This window comes from Salmo trutta, chromosome 27 (assembly GCF_901001165.1).
Source record: "Salmo trutta chromosome 27, fSalTru1.1, whole genome shotgun sequence".
Lineage (NCBI taxonomy): Eukaryota > Metazoa > Chordata > Actinopteri > Salmoniformes > Salmonidae > Salmo > Salmo trutta.
Window position 1 is genome coordinate 13,320,770 of NC_042983.1, and position 25,995 is coordinate 13,346,764.

A 25,995-nucleotide genomic window follows, 5' to 3' on the forward strand; every position below is an offset into this window, starting at 1 on the left:
ATGTTTAATCGATGTGAAAATGTGCAGTATGTCGGACTTGCTTATTTTGATAATTTCCTTGCATTTGGAAAGGCGGTCGCAAATAGGTTGTAACGCATACCATTTTGGCTCAATGCATGCGTATGACCGGTATGGACAAGTGGCTAAAATTAGATCAAGATGGAGAACAGCGTACGTCAGTTTCTTCCGTGGGAGGAGCCGGTTTAGCACGTTTCTACGGAAATGACGATAACGCATTAAAGCAAGTTTAGCGCGCGCGAGTGAGCTGCACAAACCATTTCCCGTCCAGAAAGAGAAGAGAGAACTTGTGTCGCATTTTGTGAAGCGAGAATAGGAGCTCTTTTGTAACCAAGCTAGCAACATTTAGACCTAAAAACGTCTCAGTAAATATTTTCTTAGTTCTACTTGAACCAAACACAGATTCCACCATGTTTGAGGCTCGCTTGGTACAGGGATCCATCCTGAAGAAAGTTTTGGAGGCTCTGAAGGACCTGATCACAGAGGCCTGTTGGGACGTGAGCTCGTCGGGTATTTCTCTCCAGAGTATGGATTCGTCCCACGTCTCCCTAGTCCAGCTTACCCTCCGCAGCGACGGGTTCGACTCTTACCGCTGCGACCGCAACCTCGCCATGGGAGTCAATCTTAGCAGGTGAGCAGAACTAATTTGAATATGGCAGTATGATTGGGAAGTTTAACTAGAGCAGAACTGGTTGAATATGGCAGTATGATTGTGAAGTTTAGCTAGCTAGTAAGCCAGATAACGATAACTTAGCGTTAGTTTAGCAGGAATGTAGTTTATATATTTTATGATTTGTCTAATTGGCTGAATGTACAGCCAGTTAGCAAGGTACCTAGCGTTAGTCTAGCTTGAGTTGGCGTCTTGAAGGTGTACTCTCCTGTCATACAATTGCTTTACTGTAACAAGAGGACATTTTAGATAAGTTTCAGTTACGGGTAAATCGCATGTTACCGTTATACTGCAACATGTGTGGTGCAAAGCCGCCTTTTGAAAATTGTGACGTAATTTGAGCGCCAAATCCACTGCGTTCTCTGCGTGATGGTTGGCGCGAATTTCTCGAACCCGCGAAGGTCAGCTGACGTCAGTCACTATTGTTCTGAAATCGACTAAATGGATCAAATGATCACGCATACCAACCACATACAATCACATTATCATAACGTATCCTCTAACTTTTAGTAGATCTTGACTTCGACAATGGTGCTTCATGTAGTGGCATGATGAATTACATTTGAATTACATTTACATTTAAGTCATTTAGCAGACGCTCTTATCCAGAGCGACTTACAAATCACCTTAAGATATCCAGTGGAACAACCACTTTACAATAGTGCATCTAAATCTTTCGGGGGGGGGTAGAAGGATTACTTTATCCTATCCCAGGTATTCAGCCAGTAAGCTGAATACCTGGGATAGGCTATGTAGCAATGAATGACATTGCTACATAGCCAATGAAAGAGCAGAGTTAAATTATTCAAATTGCCTTAAACACAACATATCGAATCTACTTGTCATCTTTACAGGGCATCAGCAATTTAAGAATATATGGTGTTTTTTGAGTGAAATGATGGCATATCATCTTTCGGGACAGACCTGATAATGGTGACAACTTTTTATACTGATCACTCAAAAGAAGGAATACTGTTTTAAACGTGTTCCTTTAACAGTATGCCAGATACTGACTGGTCTACCACCCTCTTCCTCCTAGTATGTCAAAGATTCTGAAGTGTGCTGGGAATGAGGACATCATCACTCTCAGAGCAGAAGACAACGCAGACACACTCGCCCTGGTCTTTGAGACACTCAGTGAGTACCTTTATGCATCTATCTGTATCAATAGCTCTACTCTTACTTTAGGGAATTCATTTCGAGCTTGATTTTTATATATTCCCCAAATAGCGGTTCATACCAGTAGTAAGACTTGAAGAGTCAGGAACCATAATAAACCATTGTTCTCATTTATGTATGCTTGGTAATGTATTTAGATGTTTAATTAGAGATGAGTGTTGATCTGTCTCGCTCTTTCAGACCAGGAAAAGGTGTCCGACTATGAGATGAAGCTGATGGATCTTGATGTAGAACAGTTGGGAATCCCAGTAAGTCTTCTCCCAACATTCCATTAAGTAATAATAGTCTTTGCAGTAGCATTTGTCACCGGCTCACACCACCTCAGTAGCCACATTCTCTCACATCTTTCTCACATCATTCTCTTCCCCACCCCAGGAGCAGGAGTACAGCTGTGTGGTGAAGATGCCATCAGGGGAGTTTGCCCGTATCTGCCGTGACCTTTCTCAGATTGGTGACGCTGTCATGATCTCTTGTGCAAAGGATGGAGTTAAGTTTTCTGCCACGGGAGAGCTAGGCACCGGCAACGTCAAGTTGTCCCAGACCAGCAATGTGGACAAGGAGGAGGAAGCTGTAAGTATAGAGGGTGGTCTGTGTCCCAAATGAGGACTCATTACCTGTATAATGCACCATATTATTTGAGACCAATCCCTCCCTCCTTCCTTACTCTCAGGTGACTATTGAGATGAATGAACCAGTCCAGCTGATCTTCGCACTGAACTACCTTAACTTCTTCACCAAGGCCACACCCCTCTCCAAGACCGTCATCCTCAGCATGTCTGCAGACATCCCCCTCGGTAGGTACCCTGCCCCCTAACGAGACCCATAAACACATCTTAGTATGTACTGTGGGGTTTTGTTTCCTGATGTCTGACTGATCTAATTTGACTAATCTGTTCTTTGACAGTGGTGGAGTACAAGATAGCTGACATGGGCCACATTAAGTACTACCTGGCACCCAAGATCGATGAGGAGGCTTCCTAAACCTCCCTTGTCAAAAGTCCAATGGAAAACAGTGGGTTGGTTTCTACTTCCTGTGGATGGGGAGGAGGAACTTCCTGTTGTGAGAGAGGGGAAGGGATGGTATCGCTGTTGGGTTTTGGTTTTATCTGTATTCTACATTTCTGCGTGGTGATAGTTTGCCTAGCTCTTCCAGCATCCATGAGTGGGGTTATGGTAATATGGGTCTAAATATAGGTTGATGTATCTGGATACGTTCACTGATATCAGCTGTTTGATTAATGCAGTTTGAATTGAGATTGATAGTGGCTAGACAACGGTGAAAGGGTTCTAATGAATCCCCCGTCTTTTCTATGACCAGTGTTCTTATTCAAGCTCAGTTGTTAACCTATGACCAGCCCTCTGAGGAAGATCAACAGACTTGTCCACTCATCCCTCTTTCTCACTTTCCCTGTCATCTTTTTGGAAAACAAATACTCATTCCGATTTGTAGATATGTCTGTAAATATTTTCTGTGGTCATATTAACCACCCCAGTTTTGTATTCGTGAACTCAAAGTCCCAATAAATAATTTGATTGTGATTTATGTAGTATGCACATTGTATTTGCAACCACAAGGTGGTGCCCATGACCATACAACAGTGGTTCTTAACCTTGTTGGAGGTACTGACCCCCACCAGTTTCATATGCGCATTCACCGAACCCTTCTTAATTGGAAAAATGTCTCTCTTCACCTTGAATTCAGCGAGCGTTGTGTTCTTGTATTGTCCATCTCCATGCAGCTTAAGGAAGTGTTCTCTTAGTTTTGCCGGTGCTAGACTAGAATTGCTCAACTTGGCATTGCAAATCATGCAGTTAGGACGCTGACTCTCATCACGTTCCGTTATACATGTGAATCCATATTGTACATATTCGTCCGGCCACTTTCTTTTTTTGCTCGACATAGTTAGTATGAAGGGATTAAAATATTAAGAAAGAAATCACACGACGTACCATCACGACAGTCACAATTCGACTACTGAGCGCGCCAAATTCCCTGCAGCACAGATAGGCCAAGCGATGTTGCGTGATCACCTGCAACCAATGATGGCCAAGCGGGGCGTGTCATCACGAATCATATGAGTCGGGTGTGTGTCTTGACCTCCACCGAACCCCTGAGACTGACTCACCGAACCCCTGGGGTTCGATCGAACCCAGGTTAAGAACCACTGCCATACAACTATGTGAACTGACTGCGCTGTTTAAACCTGTTTGGGAAAGGCGTCCCGCTAGCGGCACACCTCGACAACATCCGGTGAAATTGCAGAGCGCGAAATTCAAATTAAAGGAATATAAATATTTAACATTCATAAAATAAGTGTTATACAACAAAATAAAGCCTAACTTCTTGTTAATCCAGCCGCTGTGTCAGATTTCAAAAGGGCTTTACGGCAAAAGCACACCGTGCGATTATCTGAGGACAGCGCCCACTTAGAAAAGCATAATAAACATTTTCGTGACTCCTGTCCTTGGATGGAAAGTTAGAAATAGCAAAATAATCACTTACCTTTGGTGATCTTTTGGCAATACAAAAGGTCCAAGCTACACAATAAATGGTCGTTTTGTTTCGATAAAATCAATTTTTATAGCCTAACACGAAACATTTTGTAAACGGCTTGCCGTGAATTCCGTCCAACTTTCGAAACATTCGATGAAATTACTCGCACTAAACGTATGTTTATCCAGGCATGGTTGGTTTCATTGCAATCCTCTGGTTGTTAGTAACGCAACCAGACTTCATGGTTCTTTTCGTGGGACGTATTGACCAAAAGGAACTGATTTGAACACACCAAACAATGACCTCATTGCGCACCAATGATATGACCAGTGCTTTGTTGATTGACTGTATTTTGGCCCAATGACCACTGATCGTCTTGAAATCTAGCTTGGTAGATTGCTGTTTACCTCAGCTCATTGGCTGTGTAATGGTTATATCCGGGAAGACTAGCCCTTGTTTGAAACTCGAGCGTAACGACAGACATTCGCACATTTTTACCTGAAGTAGCCAAGCTGGTTACGCATAGCAGTATTGTTTCAAGAGCATTTTCCGCTATCTTATCTGAAGAATTATGGCGACTAAATCTGGAAAATTAAAGGCCAAGTCTAGGTATACAGATCTACACAATATTATTGACAATTGATAGGGAAAGTGAGACTGAATTACTTCAAGATGAGTGAAACGGTGAAAGGGTTCTAATAGATCCCCCGTCTTTTCTATGACCAGTGATCTTATTCAAGCTCAGTTGTTAACCTGTGACCTATCCAGCCCTCTGAGGAAGATCAACAGACTTGTCCACTCATCCCTCTCACTTTCCCTGTCATCTGTTTGGAAAACAAATACTCATTCCGGTTTGTAGATATGTCTGTAAATACTTTCTGTGGTCATGTTAACCACCCCAGTTCTGTATTCATGAACTCAATGTCCCAATAAATAATTTGATTGTGATTTATGTAGTATGCACATTTTATTTGCAACCACAAGGTGGTGCCCATGACCATACAACTATCTGAACTGATTGCGCTGTTTAATTTGGGGGCTGGATTCCTGGAAACCGATTTCAAATTCATTTTGGACTAAGAAGCACTTGCAATGGGGAATCATTTGAATGTCATTGTTATTACAGGATTGGCTTAATTTGTGTCCCTGAGAACTGGATTTAAAAAAAATGTGTTACAATTTTTTTAAATAATGGATGCTTTATCCTGAACAATTTAAGTGTATTTCAACTAATGGTGCATGTTTTAATGCTAATACCAATGAACCGTCATAGGTGTAGGCATACATTCTCACTAAACATATCGGGTCAGGTGGTTCTTCAAATTAAGGTTTGATTGGGCTGATCACATTTGTGGTTACTACCTAGAGCCTTAACATAATTCCTCGCAATCTTGCCTTTCTCATTGTACACATGCAGCATCAATGCATTACTTTGTGTTGCCATAGATGTGATAAAGCTATTTGCTTTTTGACTGGGAAAAAATCTTGGCTTTTGACTCCAGTGTAAAGTACCCTGGCCCCAGATCTGTTTGTGCCTTTGACAACTATTGCTGACATTATCAAACCAAACAATTTTTGCCATGATGGTACAAACACACTGCCGCTAAGGCTATAAGTAAATGAGCTATGTACTGTATGTCCTCTGGCAATTATATCTCTATGGGGCTGGCCAACACAGCTCAGTAAGTCTGGGTTTTCTAAACGAAATCCTTAATCCCATTGATACGTCTGGCTCCAGTTACACCACTCCCCTTCCTCCACTGTACTCTCAACCTTGGCATATCACTGGGTTCAAACAGCCCAAAAGCAACAAGGGGGGGACTGGATTACAATCTCACTGTAGATCACTTTTCTATATTCCATTTCCAGCTTCCACAGGCTCACAAAATTCATCTGCTGACCTGCACTGAGTTAGTATCAAAAGCAACCAGGGGAAAATGGTTTTTGATCTAGAAAATGTTCTCTAAATCTCTGATGCTCCCTCATAAAACCTTTATTTCCATGTTTCCCAGTTTGCAGTGTTCTGTGACAAGTTTACGCATCACTGAGATTCAGTGAAAGTGACCAACTTCCACTGGAGGTAAAATGAAGACCTTTCATTGGTTGCTCACTCCAGGCAATGATTCCATCCTTCCCCCTCATCTGGGAGGAAACCTAGGTAGGGAATTCTTCTCCTGAAGACTTTCATTTCATAAAGTAATTCATCTTTATCTTGATGTGAGTGGTTAATTAAATATTGAGGGAGCTATCACAGCTTAACTGGACATGTCTTTATCAGTCTAGTCCTCTGGTGACAGGTCTGTCTTCTCTGGTTAGCCCCTGCATTTCTCTCCTCCATCCTTTGTCTCTCTATCCTTCTCCCTTGCTTTTCACTTCCTCCAGCCATGTTTATTAAATGGTTATTTATGATTATTTATGCCCATGCATTCTAATAATTTAAATAGTACAGTTGCAACCTTTCTATTTTAATTATTGCTGCACAATCCTTAATCATTTATCACACCACATCTCTTGAGCCAGGCAACTCATTATAAAGATTCACCCAGTAGCCCATATGAAGTATGATTTTTCTTGCCTGGCTATACTCATCCATATCGCTTCGGCCAAATGCCTCACCCACTAACGTTTCTGCTCCACGATGAGTCTGGATTTGATCTCCTCCCCGACAACTTCTCTAATGTTAACCTAATGTAGCAGGCGTAAAATAAATGCCTGAAACTAGATCCCCTACATTGTGGTCTTGACGAGAACAAAAAAAAACTGTCGGGGGAGGTTCTCTTCTGCACTGATCAACAAATCCAGTAAATGTGGAGGAGAAGTTAAGATGGAATGTCGCCTTGTTAACATTCAAAAAGCTCTCTTTCCATTTCCCCTGACAACAGGAACATCCAGTTGTTGGGGACTCAGCAGAGGCTATTGGAATGTGAACACATTCCGATTGTTCTCATAGATCCCAGAAACCGATTGGTTTGGGCCAGAGCCTAAACACCTGGGTTAAGCATACTTTCGGAACTAGTGATTGGCTTTAATGCTCTGATTGGTTAGAAACGATCCAATCGCTGATGACTTGTTTTGTACAACGCCCCTCTCTTTGACATCAGCTTCTACGATGGCAGTCTCAGACTGAATATCTGTAGCGATAGATAGAGCAGTGGAATTATACTGAACAAAATATAAATGCAACATGCAACGATTTACAGTTCATATAAGGAAATCAGTCAATTTAAATAGATCATTGCGATATGGGGCCCGTGCATTAACATGCTGAAACATGAGGTGATGGTGGCGGATGAATGGCACGACAATGGGCCTTAGGATCTTGTCACGATATCTCTGTGCATTCAAATTGCCATCGATGAAATGCAGTTGTGCTCGTTGTCCGTAGCTTATGCTTGCCCATACCATAACCCCACCGCCACCATGGGGCACTGTGTTCACAACGTTGACGTTCTCACGATGGCGCCGGAGGGGAAGGCTGCCATCTTATCGGCACTCAACCAACAATGGTCTTATTTTTTTGCGTTGGTCGTAATTTGTTTTGTACATAATGTTGCTGCTACCGTCTCTTTATGACCGAAAATAGCTTCTGGACATCAGAACTGCGATTGCTCACCTCAAACTGGACAAAGAGTTCTTCTTCAATGAGTCGGATGGGAGGGATACACTACTACAGACACCCGAACAGGCCAAGATCCCCGTGATTCGCTGGAGAAGGAAACTGCGATTTTTTTTTTTTTCTGGGTGCCTTGTGAGGATCAGGCGACGAGTGGCTCATCTTCCCTTGCCTTCCGTCCTGCTAGCTAATGTTCAATCGCTGGAAAATCAAGTTCGAGCTGAAAGCACGTATATCCTACCAACGGGACATTAAAAACTGTAATATCTTATGTTTCACCGAGTCGTGGCTGAACGACGACATTAAGAACATACAGCTGGGGGTTATACACTACATCGGCAGGACAGAACAGCAGCCTCTGGTAAGACACGGGGTGAGGGCCTATGCATATATGTGAACAACAGCTCGTGTACAATATCTAAGGAAGTCTCAAGGTTTTGCTTGCCTGAGTATCTCATGTTAAGCTGTAGACTACACTATCTACCTACAGAGTTTATCTGTATTGGCACTAAAACCGCGCTCAATGAGCTGTATACTGCCATAAGCAAACAGGAAAACGCTAATCCAGAGGCAGCACTCCTAGTGGCCGGAGACTTTAATGCAGGGAAACTTAAATCAGTTTTACCTCATTTCTATCTGCATGTTACATGTGCAACCAGAGGACAAAAATGTCAAGACCACCTTTACTCCACACACAGAGACATATACAAAGCTCTCCCTCGCCCTCCATTTGGCAAATCTGACCATAATTCTGTCCTCCTGATTCCTGCTTACAAGCAAAAATTAAAGCAGGAAGCACCAGTTTTATCAATGGCTTTATCAATAAGTGCATCGAGGACATCGTCCCCACAGTGACTGTACGTACATACCCCAACCAGAAGCCATGGATTACAGGCAACATTCGCACTGAGCTAAAGGGTAGAGCTCCCGCTTTCAAGGACTCTAACCCGGAAGCTTATATACAGGACTAAGATCGAATCGTACTACACCAGCTCCGACGCTAGTCGGATGTGGCAGGGCTTGCAAACTATTGCAGACTACAAAGGGAAGCACAGCCGAGAGCTGCCCAGTGACACGAGCCAACCAGACGAGCTAAATAACTTCTATGCTCGCTTCGAGGCAAGTAACACTGAAACATGCATGAGAGAATCAGCTGTTCCCGGACGACTGTGTAATCACGCTCTCTGCAGCCAAGGTGAGTAAGACTTTCAAACAGGTCAACACTCACAAGGCCTCAGGGCCAGACGGATTACCAGGACGTGTACTCCGAGCATGTGCTGACCAACTGGCAAGTGTCTTCACTGACATTTTCAACCTCTCCATGTCTGAGTCTGTAATGCCAGCATGTTTCAAGCAGACCACCATAGTCCCTGTGCCGAAGAACACTAAGGTAACCTGCCTAAATGATTACCGACCCGTAGCACTCACATCAGTAGCCATGAAATGCTTTGAAAGGCTGGTCATGGGTCACATCAACACCATTATCCTAGAAACCCTAGATCCTCTCTAATTTTCATACCGCACCAACAGATCCACAGATGATGCAATCTCTATTGCACTCCACACTGCCCTTTCACACCTGGATAAAAGGAACACCTATCTGAGAATGCTATTCATTGACTACAGCTCAGTGTTCAACACCATAGTGCCCTCAAAGCTCATCACTAAGCTAAGGACCCTGGGACTAAACACCTCCCTCTGCAACTGGACTTCCTGACGGGCCGCCCCCAGGTGGTAAGGGTAGGTAACAACACATCCACCACGCTGATCCTCACACAGGGGCCCCTCGGGTGCGTGCTCAGCCCCCTCCTGTACTTCCTGTTCACTCATGACTGCACGGCCAGGCATGACTCCAACACCATCATTAAGTTTGTTGATGACACAAGAGTGGTAAGTCTGATCACCGACAATGATGAGACAGCCTATAAGAAGGAGGTCAGAGACCTGACCATGTGGGGAAAGGACAACAACCTCTCCCTCGACGTGATTAAGACAAAGGAGATGATTGTGGACTACAGGAAAAGTAGGACCGAGCAGGCCCCCATTCTCATTGACGTGGCTGTAGTGGAGCAGGTTGAGAGCTTCAAGTTCCTTGGCGTCCACATCACCAACAAACTAACATGGTCCAAGCACACCAAGACAGTCGTGAAGAGGGCACGACAAAACCTATTCTCCCTCAGGAGACTGAAAAGATTTGACATGGGTCCTTAGCTCCTCAAAAGGTTTTACAGCTGCACCATCGAGAGCATCCTGATGGCTTGCATCACTGCCTGTTATGCCAACTGCTCGGCCTCCGATCGCAAGGCACTACAGAGGGTAGTGCGTACGGCCTAGTACATCACCGGGGCCAAGCTTCCTGCCATCCAGGACCTCTATACCAGGCGGTGTCAGAGGAAGGCCCTAGAAATATTCAAATATTCCAGCAACCCTAGTCATAGACTGTTCTCTCTGCTACCGCACGGCAAGCGGTACCAGAGCGCCAAGTCTAGGTCCAAGAGGCTCCTAAATAGCTTCTACGCCCAAGCCATAAGACTCCTGAGCAGCTAATCAAATAGCTACCCAGACTATTTGAAAAAATTGATTTGATTTGACATAAGCAAACCTCTCACCCACACCCAGCGCCCTCCTTCAACGTCATTTTAGAGAATTGTTCCGTACGTCCAACCGGCCTCCCGACCGCTGTGTAGGTGAGCGTTTCACTGATGTCAAATCAAATTTTATGGGAGAGAAATTAACATTCAATTCTCTGGCAACAGCTCTGGTGGACATTCCTGCAGTCAGCATTCCAATTGCACACTCCCTCATAACTTCAGACATCTGTGGCATTGTGTTGTGTGACAAAACTGCACATTTTAGAGTGGCCTTTTATTGTCCCCAGCACAAGGTGCACATGGATAAAAATCATACTGTTTAATCAGCTTCTTGATATGCCACACCTGTCAGGTGGATGGATTATCTTGGCAAAGGAGAAATGCTCACTAACAGGGATGTAAACATATGTGTGCACAAAATTTGAGAGAAATTAGCTTTTTGTGCATATGGAACATTTCTGGGAACTTTTATTACAGCTCATGAAACATGGGACTAGCACTTTACATGTTGTGTTTATATTTTAATTCAGTGATCAGGCAATGATTTCTTTCCTCTACATATTCAGTATACAGTATGCTATTCACTCTGTCCTGGAGTGCCCTTTCTGCCTACTCAGCTTTTCTGCTCATTACTCTACCTTACTTATCTCTCTAGTGCATTCCTTTCTCTCTCTCTCTTGTTCTCTTTCTCATTCTGTCTCATTCTCTCTCAGTGCTCTCTTGCTCTCTCTGTCTAGTCTGTAAATTGCTTTTTAGAGATGTGGGATTTGGGACAGAGACAGGGCGAGATAAGGGGACAGGGCGAAACGCCCTCTTCTCAGAGGGAAATTAGTTAACGCTGTGAGAGCTGCGTTACAGATAGAGAGAGGAGTGCAGGTTACTTTGGTTTTACTCTGGGTATAGATGGGTGTAGAGGGAGCACCGACTACCCTCTTAGAAAAGAAGATGCTAAGTAGATTCATACAGGGTTCTTCGGTTTATCCCCATAGGGGAACCCTTTTTAGGGCTGGGTGAACCCTCTGCAATGGGTTCTAATCTACCCCCGCTGTATATGGTTCTACTGAGAAGCCTCTATAAAGGGTTCTGCCTAGAACCCTCTAAGAAGGGTTCTACCAAGAACCATTTTATCATCTAAGGTAGTGGTTCCCAAACTTTTTATAGTCCCGTACCCCTTCAAACATTCAACCTTCAAGCTGCGTACCTCCTCTAGCACCAGGGTCAGCGCACTCTCAAATGTTGTTTTTTGCCATCATTGTAAGCCTGCCACACACACACTATACAATACATTGAGTGTGAGTTTTGTCACAACCTGGCTCGTGGGAAGTGACAAAGATCTCTTATAGGACCAGGGCACAAATAATAATATAATAATAATCAATAATGTTGCTCTTTATTTAACCATCTTACATATAAAAACGTATTTGTTAATCGAAAATTGTGAATAACTCACCACAGGTTAATGAGAAGGGTGTGCTTGAAAGGATGCACATAACTCTGCAATGTTGGGTTGTATTGAAGAGAGTCTGTCTTAAATAATTTTCCACACACAGTCTGTGCTTGTATTTAGTTTTCATGCTAGTGAGGGCCGAGAATCCACTTTCACATAGGTATGTGGTTGCAAAGGGCATCAGTGACTTAACAGCGCGATTTTCCAAGGCAGGATACTCTGAGCGCAGCCCAATCCAGAAATCTGGCAGTGGCTTCTGATTAAATTCAATTTTCACAGAACCGCTTGTTACAATTTCGATGAGCCTCTCTTGTTCAGATATTTGTAAGTGGACTGGAGGCAGATCAGGAAAGGGATAACGAATCCAGTTGTTTGTGTCATCCTTTTCGGGAAAGTACCTGCATAATTGCGCACCCAACTCACTCAGGTGCTTTGCTATATCACATTTGACATTGTTCCATAAGCTTGAGTTAATTTGCACACAAAAAAATCATACAATGATGGAAAGACCTGTGTGATGTCCTGGTTAATGCAGACAGAGAAGAGCTCCAAATTCTTAAAAATAGCCTCAATTTTATCCCGCACATTGAATATAGTTGCGGAGAGGCCCTGTAATCCTAGATTCAGATCATTCAGGCAAGAAAAAACATCACCCAGATAGGCCAGTCGTGTGAGAAAAGCTCATCTCTCAATTAAAAAAAACGTGTCAACACTTTGCCCCTTGATAACCAGCGCACTTCTGTATGTTGTAAAAGCGTTACATGATCGCTGCCCATATCATTGCATAGTGCAGAAAATACACAAGAGTTCAGGGGCCTTGCTTTAACATTTTCACTGTAGTGTCCAAAACGTCTTTCAAGCTGTCAGGCATTCCCTTGGCAGCAAGAGCCTCTCTGTGGATAATGCAGTGTACCTAAGTGGCGTTGGGAGCAACTGCTTGCAAGCGCATTACCACTCCACTATGTCTCCCTGTCATGGCTTTTGCACCATCAGTACAGATACAAACACATCTTGACCACCAAAGTCCATTTGATGTCAGTACTTTAAAAAAAATAATCTCCTGTTGTCCTGATTTCCACTGGTTTGCAGAAGTGGATGTCTTCCTTAATTGACCCCTCTGTAAACTTAATGGACATATACCAGGAGCTGTTTTTTATTTAGTATTTTTTTATTTCACCTTTATATAACCAGGTAGGCTAGTTGAGAACAAGTTCTCATTTACAACTGCAACCTTGCCAAGATAAAAAACAACAACACAGAGTTAGTTACACATGGGATAAACAAACGTACAGTCAATAACACAATTGAAAATCTGTATACAGTGTGTGCAAATGAAGTAAGGAGGTAAGGCAATAAATAGGCCATAGTGGCAAAGTAATTACAATTTAGCAATTAACACTGGAGTGATATATGTGCAGATGAGGATGTGCAAGTAGATATACTGGTGTGCAAAAGAGCAGAAAAAAAACAAATATGGGGATGAGGTAGGTAGTTGGTTGGATGGGCTATTTACAGATGGGCTGTGTACAGCTGCAGTGATCGGTAAGCTGCTCTGACAGCCGATGCTTGAAGTTAGTGAGGGAGATATAAATCTCCAACTTCAGAGATTTTTGCAATTCGTTCCAGTCATTGGCAGCAGAGCGCTGGAAGGAAAGGCAGCCAAAGTAGGTGTTGGCTTTGGGGATGACCAGTGAAATATACCTGCTGGAGCGCATGCTACGGGTGGGTGTTGCTATGGTGACCAGTGAGTTGAGTTAAGGCGGGGCTTTACCTAGCAAAGACTTATTGATGACCTGGAGCCAGTGGGTTTGGCGACAAATGTGTAGCGAGGACCAGCCAACGAGAGCATACAGGTCGCAATGGTGGGTAGTATATGGGGCTTTGGTGACAAAAGATGGCACTGTGATAGACTGCTTCCAATTTGCTGAGTAGCGTGTTGGAGGCTATTTTGTAAATGACATCGCCGAAGTCAAGGATCGGCAGGATAGTCAGTTTTACGAGGGTATGTTTGGCAGCATGAGTGAAGGAGGCTTTGTTGCGAAATAGGAAGCCGATTCTAGATTTAATTTTGGATTGGAGATGCTTAATATGAGTCTGGAAGGAGAGTTTACAGTCTAACCAGACACCTAGGTATTTATAGTTGTCCACATATTCTAAGTCAGAACCGTCCAGAGTAGTGATGCTCGGTGGGCGGGTGCAGGCTGCGATCGGTTGAAGAGCATGCATTTAGTTTTACTAGCGTTTAAGAGCAGTTGGAGGCCACGGAAGGAGTTTGGAGGTTTGTTAACACAGGGCCAGATGTATACAGAATGGTGTCGTCTGCGTAGAGTTGGATCAGATAATCACCCGCAGCAAGAGCGACATTATTGATATATACAGAGAAAAGAGTCGGCCTGAGAATTGAACCCTATGGCACCCCCATAGAGACTGCCGGAGGTCCGGACAACAGGCCCTCCGATTTGGCACACTGAACTCTATCTGAGAAGTAGTTGGTGAACCAGGCGAGGCAATCATTTGAGAAACCAAGGCTGTTGAGTCTGCCGATAAGAATGCGGTGATTGACAGAGTCGAAAGCCTTGGCCAGGTCGATGAAGACGGCAATACTGCACAGTACTGTTTTTTATCGATGGTGGTTATGAAATCGTTTAGGATCTTGAGCGTGGCTGAGGTGCACTCGTGACCAGCTCGGAAACCGGATTGCATAGCGGAGAAGGTACGGTGGGATTCGAGATGGTTGGTGATCTGTTTGTTCACTTGGCTTTCGAAGACTTTAGAAAGGCATGGCAGGATGGATATACGTCTGTAACAGTTTGGGTCTAGAGTGTCTCCCCCTTTGAAGAGGGGGATGACCGCAGCCGCTTTCCAATCTTTAGGAATCTCAGACGATAACGAAAGAGAGGTTGAACAGACTAGTAATAGGGGTTACGACAATGGTGGCGGATAATTTTAGGAAGAGAGGGTCCAGAATGTCTAGCCCTGCTGATTTGTAGGGATCCGGATTCTGCAGCTCTTTCAGGACATCAGCTGTCTGGATTTGGATTAATTATGTAAAGCAATCATCTGCCAGAGAGTAGCCCAAATCGTCCCGAGACCAAAGTAATATATTTGGGCCAGATAACTCTCACCGGAATTGGCCCGAGCCCAAAGTAATACATTTGGGCCAGATAACTCTCACCGCAATCGGCCCGAGTCCCAAGTAATACATTTGGGCCAGATAACTCACACCGGAATCGGCCTGAGCTCAATCCCTGCATCCTAGCCATAAGTAATACTGCCTAAGGCGACCCAGACTCGGGCCACATGACGTCGGCCGAGTCTGACTCGCAGCCGAGTGCCCCGACTCTCAGCCGGAATCAGCCCAGATCCACTGTGCTATCTGGGTGGCTCTCGTGCTAGAAAAGGTTGGCGACCTCTGCCTTAATCCAAATTGATTTATAGTTAACTTGTACGACCGTGCGGGAATCAAACGCACATGGATTAGCATATGAATTAGATGTCCTCTTTGTCCACATTTTGTCATTCATATTTCCTAGCTAAGGATGAGAGATAGGAGAGGATAAAAAATTATGGAGAAAGGGAGAAGGGATGGAGAGAAGAATGGAGAGAACTGATGTTTTAGTTCAACTAGGCATCAAGAGGAAGGAACTGAAGTGAGAGGAGATTGAATGGAAATGTTGTGTGTGTTGTGCGTGTGCGCATAATTGTGCATGTGTGCTTGCATGTGTGTGTCTGTAGGCTACTGTGGTGTAGGACAGCCAGACCCTGGTTATTTTTATCCTACCAGCCAAAGGCAGGGTCCATAGAGGGTAGAAGCACTTTAAGGCTCCATGTTTGTGTGAGTGACTCAATTCACAGACTACTGTTACACACATACACACAGAACAGCCCAAACTTCTATCTCTCTTTTATCAACACTGTATGCAAAATGTTTTATTGTTTTCTCAGGAATCTAGCCTTCTCTGTGTTGCTCTCCACATCTCCAATTCTGTCACACTTCTGTAAAGCAGTAGGTGCTGTTGTGATGACATCCTGTAGGTCTGATATCTGATGGGAAGTTAGCTCAACAGTAATGCTATTGGTCAATAACTCAGGTTTGGAAATCTAACATGATCAAATGGTGATAAAAGGGTCTTAGCTTCACTGTGCCTCTCTTTCTCTGACCTTTGTTCCTGACCTGCGGTGGTTAGATATACAGTTTTTCTCTCTCTCCCTCTTCCATGAGCTATGGGCCATGGCTCAAGACATGGATTCTTTGTCTCTCTCTCCCTGTCTGATCATGTCTATACTAAATTCCTTGATTAATGTCAGCATTGCCTTGTAACTTAAGCTTATGCCTTGTATAATGTTATCATTCATTTTACAATGTCATTAAATCTATTTGCCTTTAGTATTCCACTCTCAGACCAATTCTTGCTAGTCAAGATCAACAATTTGTATAATCTTTATGGAGTCAGATAATTCATTTAATAGAATTTGTTAACATACAAATTAGATACTCTTATCATGGGTCGCATGTGATGTATAAATAAAAGACATAGGCTATATGATATATATTTACACACACACACACACACACACACACACACACACACACACACACACACACACACAGGTCTCCCCCACTTTTCTCTCCTCTTCCCTCCTCACACCCTCACAGTTCCATCTCTGTCCCTCTTTCCCTGCATCCCTCGTTCCGCTACTTAGCAACAGTTTCCAGGGTTACAAAGTTTCTCCCTCCATCGCCCCCTCCCAACCTCCAAGATAAGTCTCTGACTGTCCCTGAGCTATGTTCTGTCCACTTCCTAAAGCTCTACCATGAATGCTTTATTGAAGGCTAAACATGTTGATTTTAATGAGAAATAAATACCTTTTATTGAACTTCCATCTTCCTCCCAAAGTATTCTTTATGGAAGTGTAGATTCTGTCCACTTCGTCCAGGGTCTTTCTCATGGATCAAACTGATTGTTTGGCTATTCATGGATTTTGACCAATACATCTTTATGTCTCATAGCCATCTTTATCTATTTGATTCAGAATTTTAGGTCCCCTGTAGGTATAACAAAAATATATATATACAGTACCAGTCAAAAGTTTGGATTCTTTAAAGTAGCCACCCTTTGCCTTGATGACAGCTTTGCAAATTCTTGGCATTCTCTCAACCAGCTTCATGAGGAATGCTTTTCCGACAATCTTGAAGGAGTTCCCACATATGCTGAGCACTTGTTGGCTGCTTTTCCATCACTCTCCTTGGTCAAATATTTCTTACACAGCCTAGAGGTGTGTTTTGGGTCATTGTCCTGTTGAAAAACAAATTATACATTTACATTTACGTCATTTAGCAGACGCTCTTATCCAGAGCAACTTACAAATTGGTGCATTCACCTTATGATATCCAGTGGAACAACCACTTTACAATAGTACATCTATATATTTTTTGGGGGGGTGGGTAGGAGGGGGGGTAGAAGGATTACTTAATCCTATCCCAGGTATTCCTTAAAGAGGTGGGGTTTCACGTGTCTCCGGAAGGTGGTGATTGACTCCGCTGTCCTGGCGTCGTGAGGGAGCTTGTTCCTCCATTGGGGTGCCAGAGCAGCGAACAGTTTTGACTGGGCTGAGCGGGAACTGTGCTTCCGCAGAGGTAGGGAGGCGAGCAGGCCAGAGGTGGATGAACGCAGTGCCCTTCTTTGGGTGTAGGGACTGATCAGAGCCTGAAGGTACGGAGGTGTCGTTCCCCTCACAGCTCAGTAGGCAAGCACCATGGTCTTGTAGCGGATGCGAGCTTCCACTGGAAGCCAGTGGAGTGTGCGGAGGAGCGGGGTGACATGAGAGAACTTGGGAAGGTTGAACACCAGACGGGCTGCGGCATTCTGGATGAGTTGTAGGGGTTTAATGGCACAGGCAGGGAGCCCCACCAACAGCGAGTTGCAGTAATCCAGACGGGAGATGACAAGTGCCTGGATGATACTCCCACTAAGTGCCAACCAGATAAGATGGTGTATCACTGCAGAATGCTGTGGTAGCCATGCTGGTTAAGTGTGCCTTGAATTCTAAATAAATCACAGACAGTGTCACCAGCAAAGCACCCCCATACCATGACACCTCCTCCTCCATGCTTCACGGTGGGAACCACACATGCGGAGATCATCCATTCACCTACTCTGCGTCTCACAAAGACATGGCGGTTGGAACCAGAAATCTCAAATTTGGACTCATCTAACCAAAAGACAGATTTCCACCGGTCTGATATCCATTGCTCATGTTTCTTGGCCCAAGCAAGTCTCCTCTTCTTATTGGTGTCCTTTATTAGTGGTTTCTTTGCAGCAATTCGACCATGAAGGCCTGATTCACGCAATCTCCTCTGAACAGTTGATTTTGAGATGTGTCTGTTACTTGAACTCTGTGAAGCATTTATTTGGGCTGCAATCTGAGGTGCAGGTAACTCTAATGACCGTATCCTCTGCAGCGGAGGTAACTCTGGGTCTTCCTTTCCTGTGGCGGTACTCATGAGACTCAATTTCATCATAGCACTTGATGGTTTTTGCAACTGCACTTGAAGAAACTTTAAACGTTTTTGACATTTTCCGTATTGACTGACCTTCATGTCTTAACTTCTCTAGGGTAGGGGGCAGTATTTTGACGTCCGGATGAAGAAGGTGCCCAGAGTAAACTGCCTGCTACTCAGTCCCAGAAGCTAAGATATGCATATTATTAGTAGATTTGGATAGAAAACACTCTGTAGTTTCTAAAACGGTTTGAATGATGTCTGTGAGTATAACAGAACTCATATTGCAGGCAAAAACCTGAGAAAAGAATCCAACCAGGAAGTGTGGAAATCTGAGGTTTGTAGTTTTTCAAGTGATTCCCTATCCAGTATAAAGTGTCTGTGGGGTCATTTTGCACTTCCTAAGGCTTCCACTAGATGTCAACAGTCTTTAGAACGTTGTTTCATGCTTCTACTGTGAATGGGGAGAGAATAAGAGCCATTGGAATCAGATGACTGAGAAAATTACATGAGCTCAGTGGCGCGCGCCCATGTGAGTTAGCTGTGTTCCTTTTATTTTTTGAAGACAAAGGAATCGTCCAGTTGGACTATTATGGAAGATTTATGATAAAAACATGCTAAAGATCGATTCTATACATTGTTTGACATGTTTCTACGAGCTGTAATGTAACTTTTTTGGCTATTCGTCTGAACTCACTGCGCGAGCACAGTGGATTTGGATTACTCGACTGAACACGCAAGCAAAAAGGAGGTATTTGGACATAAAGGATGGACTTAATCGAAACAAATGAACATTTATTGTCGAACTGGGATTCCTGGGAGTGCATTCCGATGAAGATCATCAAAGGTAAGTGAATATTTATAATGCTATTTCTGAGTTATGTTGACTCCATAAAATGGCGGGTTTGGTTTTGTGACAGCGCCGTACTCAGATTATTGCAAAGTGTGCTTTCGCTGTAAAGCTTTTTTGAAATCTGACACAGCGGTTGCATTAAGGAGAAGTGTATCTATAATTCTTTGAATAACAGTTGAATATTTTATCAACGTTTATGATGAGTATTTCTGTAAATTGATGTGCTCATTCACCGGACGTTTTGGGAGGCAAAACATTTCTGAACATTACACGCCAATGTAACATTATTTTTTTATATAAATATGAACTTTATCGAGTAAAACATACATGTATAGTGTAACATGAAGTCCTATGAGTGCCATCTGATGAAGATCATCAAAGGTTAGGGATTAATTTTAGCTGTATTTCTGGTTTTTGTGACGCCTCTCCTTGCTTGGAAAATGGCTGTGTGGTTTTTCTTGTCTCTGCGCTGTCCTAACATAATCTAATGTTATGCTTTCGCCGTAAAGCCTTTTTGAAATCGAACAATGTGGTTGCATTAGCGAGAAGTGTATCTTTAAAATGGGATATAATAGTTGTATGTTTGAGAAATTTGAATAGTGTGTCCCGCAGGTGGTCTTGCCATAATATGAACTTGGTATTTTACCAAATAGGGCTATCTTAGGTATACCACCCCTACCTTGTCACAACACAACTGACTGGCTGAAACGCATTAAGAAGGAAAGAAATTCCACAAATGAACTTTTAACAAGGCACACCTGTTAATTGAAATGCATTCCAGATGACTACCTCATGAAGCTGGTTGAGAGAATTCCAAGAATGTGCAAATCTGTGATCAAGTTCAAGGGTGGCTATTTTGAAGAATCTCAAATATTAAATATATTTTGATTTGTTTAACACATTTTTGGTTACTACATGATTCCATATGTGTTATTTCATAGTTTTGATGTCTTCCCTATTATTCTACAATGTAGAAAATAACAATAAATAAAAACCTTGAATGAGTAGGTGTGTCCATACTTTTGACTGGTACTGTACATAAAAAATAAAAAAAAAAGATAAAATATATAATTTTGCCTTTACTGCTATAGCCCATAGAAACGCATTGAGTAACACATTCATAAATGGCAAAACAGACAGTCTGTCACGACTTCCGCTGTAGTCGGCTCCTCTCCTTGTTCGGGCGGCGTTCGGCGATCGACGTCACCGGCTTTCTAGCCATCACCGCTCTATTTTTCATATGTCCATTTGTTTTGTCTTGTTCCATACACACCTGGTTTTCATTCCCCAATCAATCTACATGTATTTAGTCCTCTGTTCCCCATCATGTCTTTGTGTGTAATTGTTCATTGTTAATGGTGTATGTTCACACGCAATACTTTTATAGTTTATGTTCCGTGGTTTTGGGCACTTATGTCATTTTTTGTGCCTATTGTTGAACGGAATAAAAGTGCGCCTGTTTACTTTACTCTGCTCTCCTGCACTTCGCCTCCCTTACACAGCCTTAACACAGTCAAAAATTAGGAGACATAATGAGATATTAGAAAGCTAAGCAAATATTTTACTTTTTTTTTTTTACACTTTCCATACTTCCATGTAAAAAAAAACGGTACCGGTTACTTTCAAATGAGTCCTGTGATACTTGTGGGGGTCATCGAGCAAAATGTAGAGCAAAACAGAGAACACCATCGTGTGACTCTTTCCATACATGCGTGCGTGCGTGCGTGCGTGTGTGTGTGCGTGTGTGCGTGTGTGTGTAGTGGGGTAATATGTATCAGTTATTAGTTATCAAACCGTTCGGGACGCTATAGACGTTTTCGTGAGATTATCGATTTTTGGGATGTCTCATGGTCTGACAAACACCGCTGTAGCTCGGCCACATTTTCCACCACAGATGTGGATGCGGTGGATTGAGACGCAACCCGTGCGTGAGTGTGTGCGTGCGTATGTGCGTATGTAGCGATGATCTCTACTATTATGTACTGACTTCTATGTGAAAACCTTTTCTGTCTGTCACACACACACACACACACACATAGGAAAATGAGGGAATATCCTATTTGATAAAACCAGTTTGAAACTATGTGGTTTATGGAAAGACTTCAGCTTGTTAGATCAACGCATTTTGTGTTTATACAAAGGAATCTGGTAATCAGTGTATAGCTACTTTATAATATTTTGTTAAACATGTATTTGTCTTGTTGATAAGATGGTAAAGTCCTGCATGGTCTAGTTTGGGAGCAGTACCGTTACTTACTGTACTGGGCTGTGCTGTTGTGAGCCAGGGATGGCTCAACTAGTGAAATATCTCCACTAAAAACTTCAGTCCATAATCTGCTATGAGGACTTTTTCAATTATGTGAAGTGAAATAATTTTGCGGTTGAGATGGAATCAACCCTAACTCTGATTATTTGCCCTGCCGAGCCACTCAATCTTCTAATAACTGTAATCCTTCCTCAATGTAGCTATAGACATACACACTGGTACGTGCACGCACAAGGATCCGTGTGTGTAATGAGTATTGACCCAAGGAGGACCGCTTCCACTGGGTAATATAACTACAAAAGAGAGAGGGAAGGCTGATTGCAAGAGAGATAGAGACAGAGAAAGACACCCACACAGACAGCCATTTCAGTGAACAGTGTACAGTAGTGTGAGTGTACAGCAGTAGATGACTGATAAATTATGCAAAACACATAGACATCTATGTTTGGTTCAGATTTGGTGCGTTCCGGACCGGCCTTGATTTCAACATCCATGGTCTCCCATTAGGGTTTTAATCAAGCCCAGCCCTGCTTACTTTTGATATTTGCCACTGACTACTACCAATTTTTTATTGTGAGAATGATTGTTGAGAGATCTCTACTTAAAAATGTAATACATTCACTGTTGCTGTCGAAGTCATTCCAAAGGGTAGGTTTACCAGAGCAAATTAAATATAACTACTTAGGCCTTTATAGCCGTTCGCGAAGTTATCAACAGCTAATGTTTCAATTCAACCCAGAATTCAACTAAAAATAAACAATACATATAGCCCCAGGGTTTCAAGATTTGGTTGATTTCAAATGTAATCTACATGTTAATAATTGATATGTTGGATTCATGTCTCCATCTCAACCAAAAATCTAAGTTAAAGAGAAGGACTAAATCAAATGAAACTTTATTTAAAGTGCATTTAAAGTTTGATTTCATTTGATTTTGTCCTATTCTTTAATTGGGTTGAGATGGAGACGTGAATCCAACATATCAGTTATTCATTTGTTGACAAACTGGAATTAAAGCCCGACTAAATCATTGGCACAGATGGAACTATCCACGCAGAAAATGCATCTCCTCTAAATGTTGATATTTGGTTGCATTGACAACCAAACACAGTTCAATATCACTTTTGCAATACAGTAAATAATCTATTAACTTGTCGACAACTTAACAATACATATAGCCCCAGGGTTTCAAGATTTGGTTGATTTCAAATGTAATCTACAAGTTAATAACTGTTATGTTGGATTCACATCTCCAACTAAAGGAAAAATAAAAGTTCAAGAATAGGATTAAACCAGTGGCTCAGAACTATTCAAGCAGTAGATGCATCTCCTTTAAATGTTTATATAATGGTTGTGTTGTCCACGACAATTGAATATTGCTTTTGTAATACAGTAAACAGCCCGGAGTTAATGTAACAGTATTTATTCAACCTTTTAATGAGTTACACATCCATGGACACATTTGGAGTTTACTGTGTGCTATAAATGTATTCTTATGTAATCAAAGAAAGTGTGCATGTTCAGAATTGCAAGTCTGTGGAGATCTTCACAAGTGCTATAATAATCTGCCCAGAATCTCAAACCACATTGATCCTTTGTACTTTTAATGTAATCTCAACTGAAATCCAGGTAATTTGGTTATGCTATTAGCTGAAGCACAGTGATAACACAATAAACTGTTGTATAAATAAACTAAATAACATTTAATTACCCATTTGAACTTTGTTGTGCTTTTAAATGGATGAAAGTGCAGTGATTACACATTTGGTTGACAACTAAACCAAAAATCCGACATTGTTTTTCCATTGGAATTTGGTTGTGCTTTTAGATTGTTGAAAGCATGGTGATAACACATTGGGAATTCAACAAACGTTTGCCTGTCTTTGTGAGTGGGTGAATCTACAGAAGGTTGTAATCTCATTGATCAATGTCTCAACCAAATATTACCCAATTTTCCAAGTTTAAGTGGTGTGGTGTGGTGTGCCCAGTGGGTAGGCAGTATTTCTTAAACTTACAGAAGGCAAATCATTTCTGCAAAATGAAATATAAATGTTGATATTAGTTGGAATGGGTCTTTACTTCAAGATTATTGGGTTGTGATGTATTTCTGATACCTTTTAAGACTTTTTCTGCAAGATGTTTTCTAAGACCCCTTTTCCATCTGTTTGACCATAAATCAAAGAAAGCCGATGCTTATTCCATTTTTTTTGCATGGAAAATGGTTGAAACATTGATATATATGCTTTATAAATAGACTCGTAGCTTTCCTTTGACACCAAATTTTAACTTGACATGTTAGAGCTCATGGGGCTTTTTACATGGAAATGGCTTTAGCTAAAGTAGGGCAACAGCTGGGACAACCTTTTCACCCTCACTCACATGACCTCTGTTTATGGTTTCCTTATCAAAGCATTTATTGGTCGCGTACACAGTTTAGCAGATGTTATTACAGGTGCAATGAAATGTTTGGATTGGTAGCTCCTAACAGTGCACAAATAAAAAGTAATCAAAAACTACAAACAAGAAATCAATCAGTAATCCAAATGCAACTCATGCGAATATACACCAAAAAGATATAGTAAGAATATGTACAGCAGTATACAGTGCCTTCGGAAAGTATTCAGGCCCCTTGACTTTTTACACGTTTTGTTAGGTTATAGCCTTATTAAAAAAAAAAAAGTTTTTTCAATCCCTCAATCTACACACAATACCCCATAATGACAAAGATTATTAAAAAACTGATATCACATTTACATAAGTATTCAGGTCCAAAGTACTCAGCACTTTGTTGAAGCACCTTTGGCAGCGATTACAGCCTCGAGTCTTCTTGGGGTATGACACTACAAGCTTGCCATATCTGTATTTGGGGAGTTTTTCCCATTCTTCTCTGCAGATCCTCTCAAACTCTGTCAGGTTGGATGGGGGGTGTTAATGCACAGCTAGTTTCAGGTCTCTTCAGAGATGTTCGATCGGGTTCAAGTCTGGGCTCTGGCTGGGCCACTCAAGGACATTCAGAGACTTGTCCCAAAGCCACTCCTTCATGAGGTAGTCACCTGGAACACATTTCAATTAACAGGTGTACCTTGTTAAAAGTTAATTTGTGGAATTTCTTTCCTTCTTAATGCGTTTGAGCCAATCAGTTGTGTTATGACAAGGTAGGGGTGGTATACAGAAGATAGCCCTATCTGGTAAAAGACCAAGTCCATATTATTGGCAAGAACAGCTCAAATAAGCAAAGAGAAATGACAGTCCATCATTACTTTAAGACATGAAGGTCAGTCAATCCGGACAATTTCAAGATCTTTTAAAGTTTCTTCAAGTGCAGTTGCAAAAACCATCAAGAGCTATGATGAAACTGGCTCTCATGAGGACCACCACAGGAAAGGAAGACCCAGAGTTACCTCTGCTGCAGAGGATACGTTCATTAGAGTTACCAGCCTCAGAAATTGCAGCCCAAATAAATGCTTCACAGAGTTCAAGTACCAGACACATCTCAACATCAACTGTTCAGAGGAGGCTGCGTGAATCAGGCCTTCATGGTCCAATTGCTGCAAAGAAACCACTAATAAAGGACACCAATAAGAAGAAGAGACTTGCTTGGGCCCAGAAACACGAGCAAGGGACATTAGACCAGTGGAAATCTGTCTTTTGGTCTCATGAGTCTAAATTTGAGATTTTTGGTTTCAACCGCTGTGTCTTTGTGAGATGCAGAGTAGGTAAACGGATGATCTCCGCATGTGTGGTTCCCACCATGAAGCATGGAGGAGGAGGTGTGATGGTATGGGGATGCTTTGCTGGTGACACAGTCAGTGATATATTTAGAATTTAAGGCACACTTAACCAGCATGGCTACCACAGCATTCTGCAGCGATACACCATCTTATCTGGTTGGCGCTTAGTGGGAGTATCATTTGTTTTTCAACAGGACAATGACCCAAAACACACCTCCAGGCTGTGTAAGAACTATTTGACCAAGGAGAGTGATGGAAAAGCAGCCAACAAGCGCTCAGCATATGTGGGAACTCCAAGACTGTTGAAAAAGCATTCTAGGTGAAGCTGGTTGATAGAATGCTAAGAGTGTGCAAAGCTGTCATCAAGGCAAAGGGTGGCTACTTTGAAGAATCTAAAATATATATTGATTTGTTTAACACTTTTTTGGTTCCTACATGATTCCACATGTGTTATTTCATAGTTTTGATGTCTTCACTATTATTCTACAATGTAGAAAATTTTAACAATATATAAAAAACCTTGAGTGAGAAGGTGTGCCCATACTTTTGACTGGTACTGTATCTGGGGAAGGGTATTAAACAATTGCTAGAATGTTGAAAGTTTCCAAGAGCACAGTGGTCTTCATCATTGG

At 42.3% G+C, this 25,995-nt stretch overlaps 1 protein-coding gene and 1 non-coding gene across 2 annotated transcripts; both read left to right on the forward strand.

Annotated features, from left to right (window-relative positions):
• Positions 1–219: 219 nt before the first annotated feature.
• Positions 220–3,406, forward strand: LOC115164335 (proliferating cell nuclear antigen). Its single transcript, XM_029716718.1, has 6 exons — positions 220–649; positions 1,728–1,825; positions 2,048–2,115; positions 2,243–2,437; positions 2,538–2,661; positions 2,772–3,406. Exons 1-6 carry the CDS (start codon positions 429–431, stop codon positions 2,846–2,848), a joined length of 783 nt encoding a protein of 260 aa, XP_029572578.1. The 5' UTR covers positions 220–428; the 3' UTR covers positions 2,849–3,406.
• Positions 1,577–1,647, forward strand: LOC115165208 (small nucleolar RNA SNORD2). Its single transcript, XR_003870107.1, has one exon. It is a non-coding gene; the product is annotated as a small nucleolar RNA SNORD2 (small nucleolar RNA).
• Positions 3,407–25,995: the final 22,589 nt, after the last annotated feature.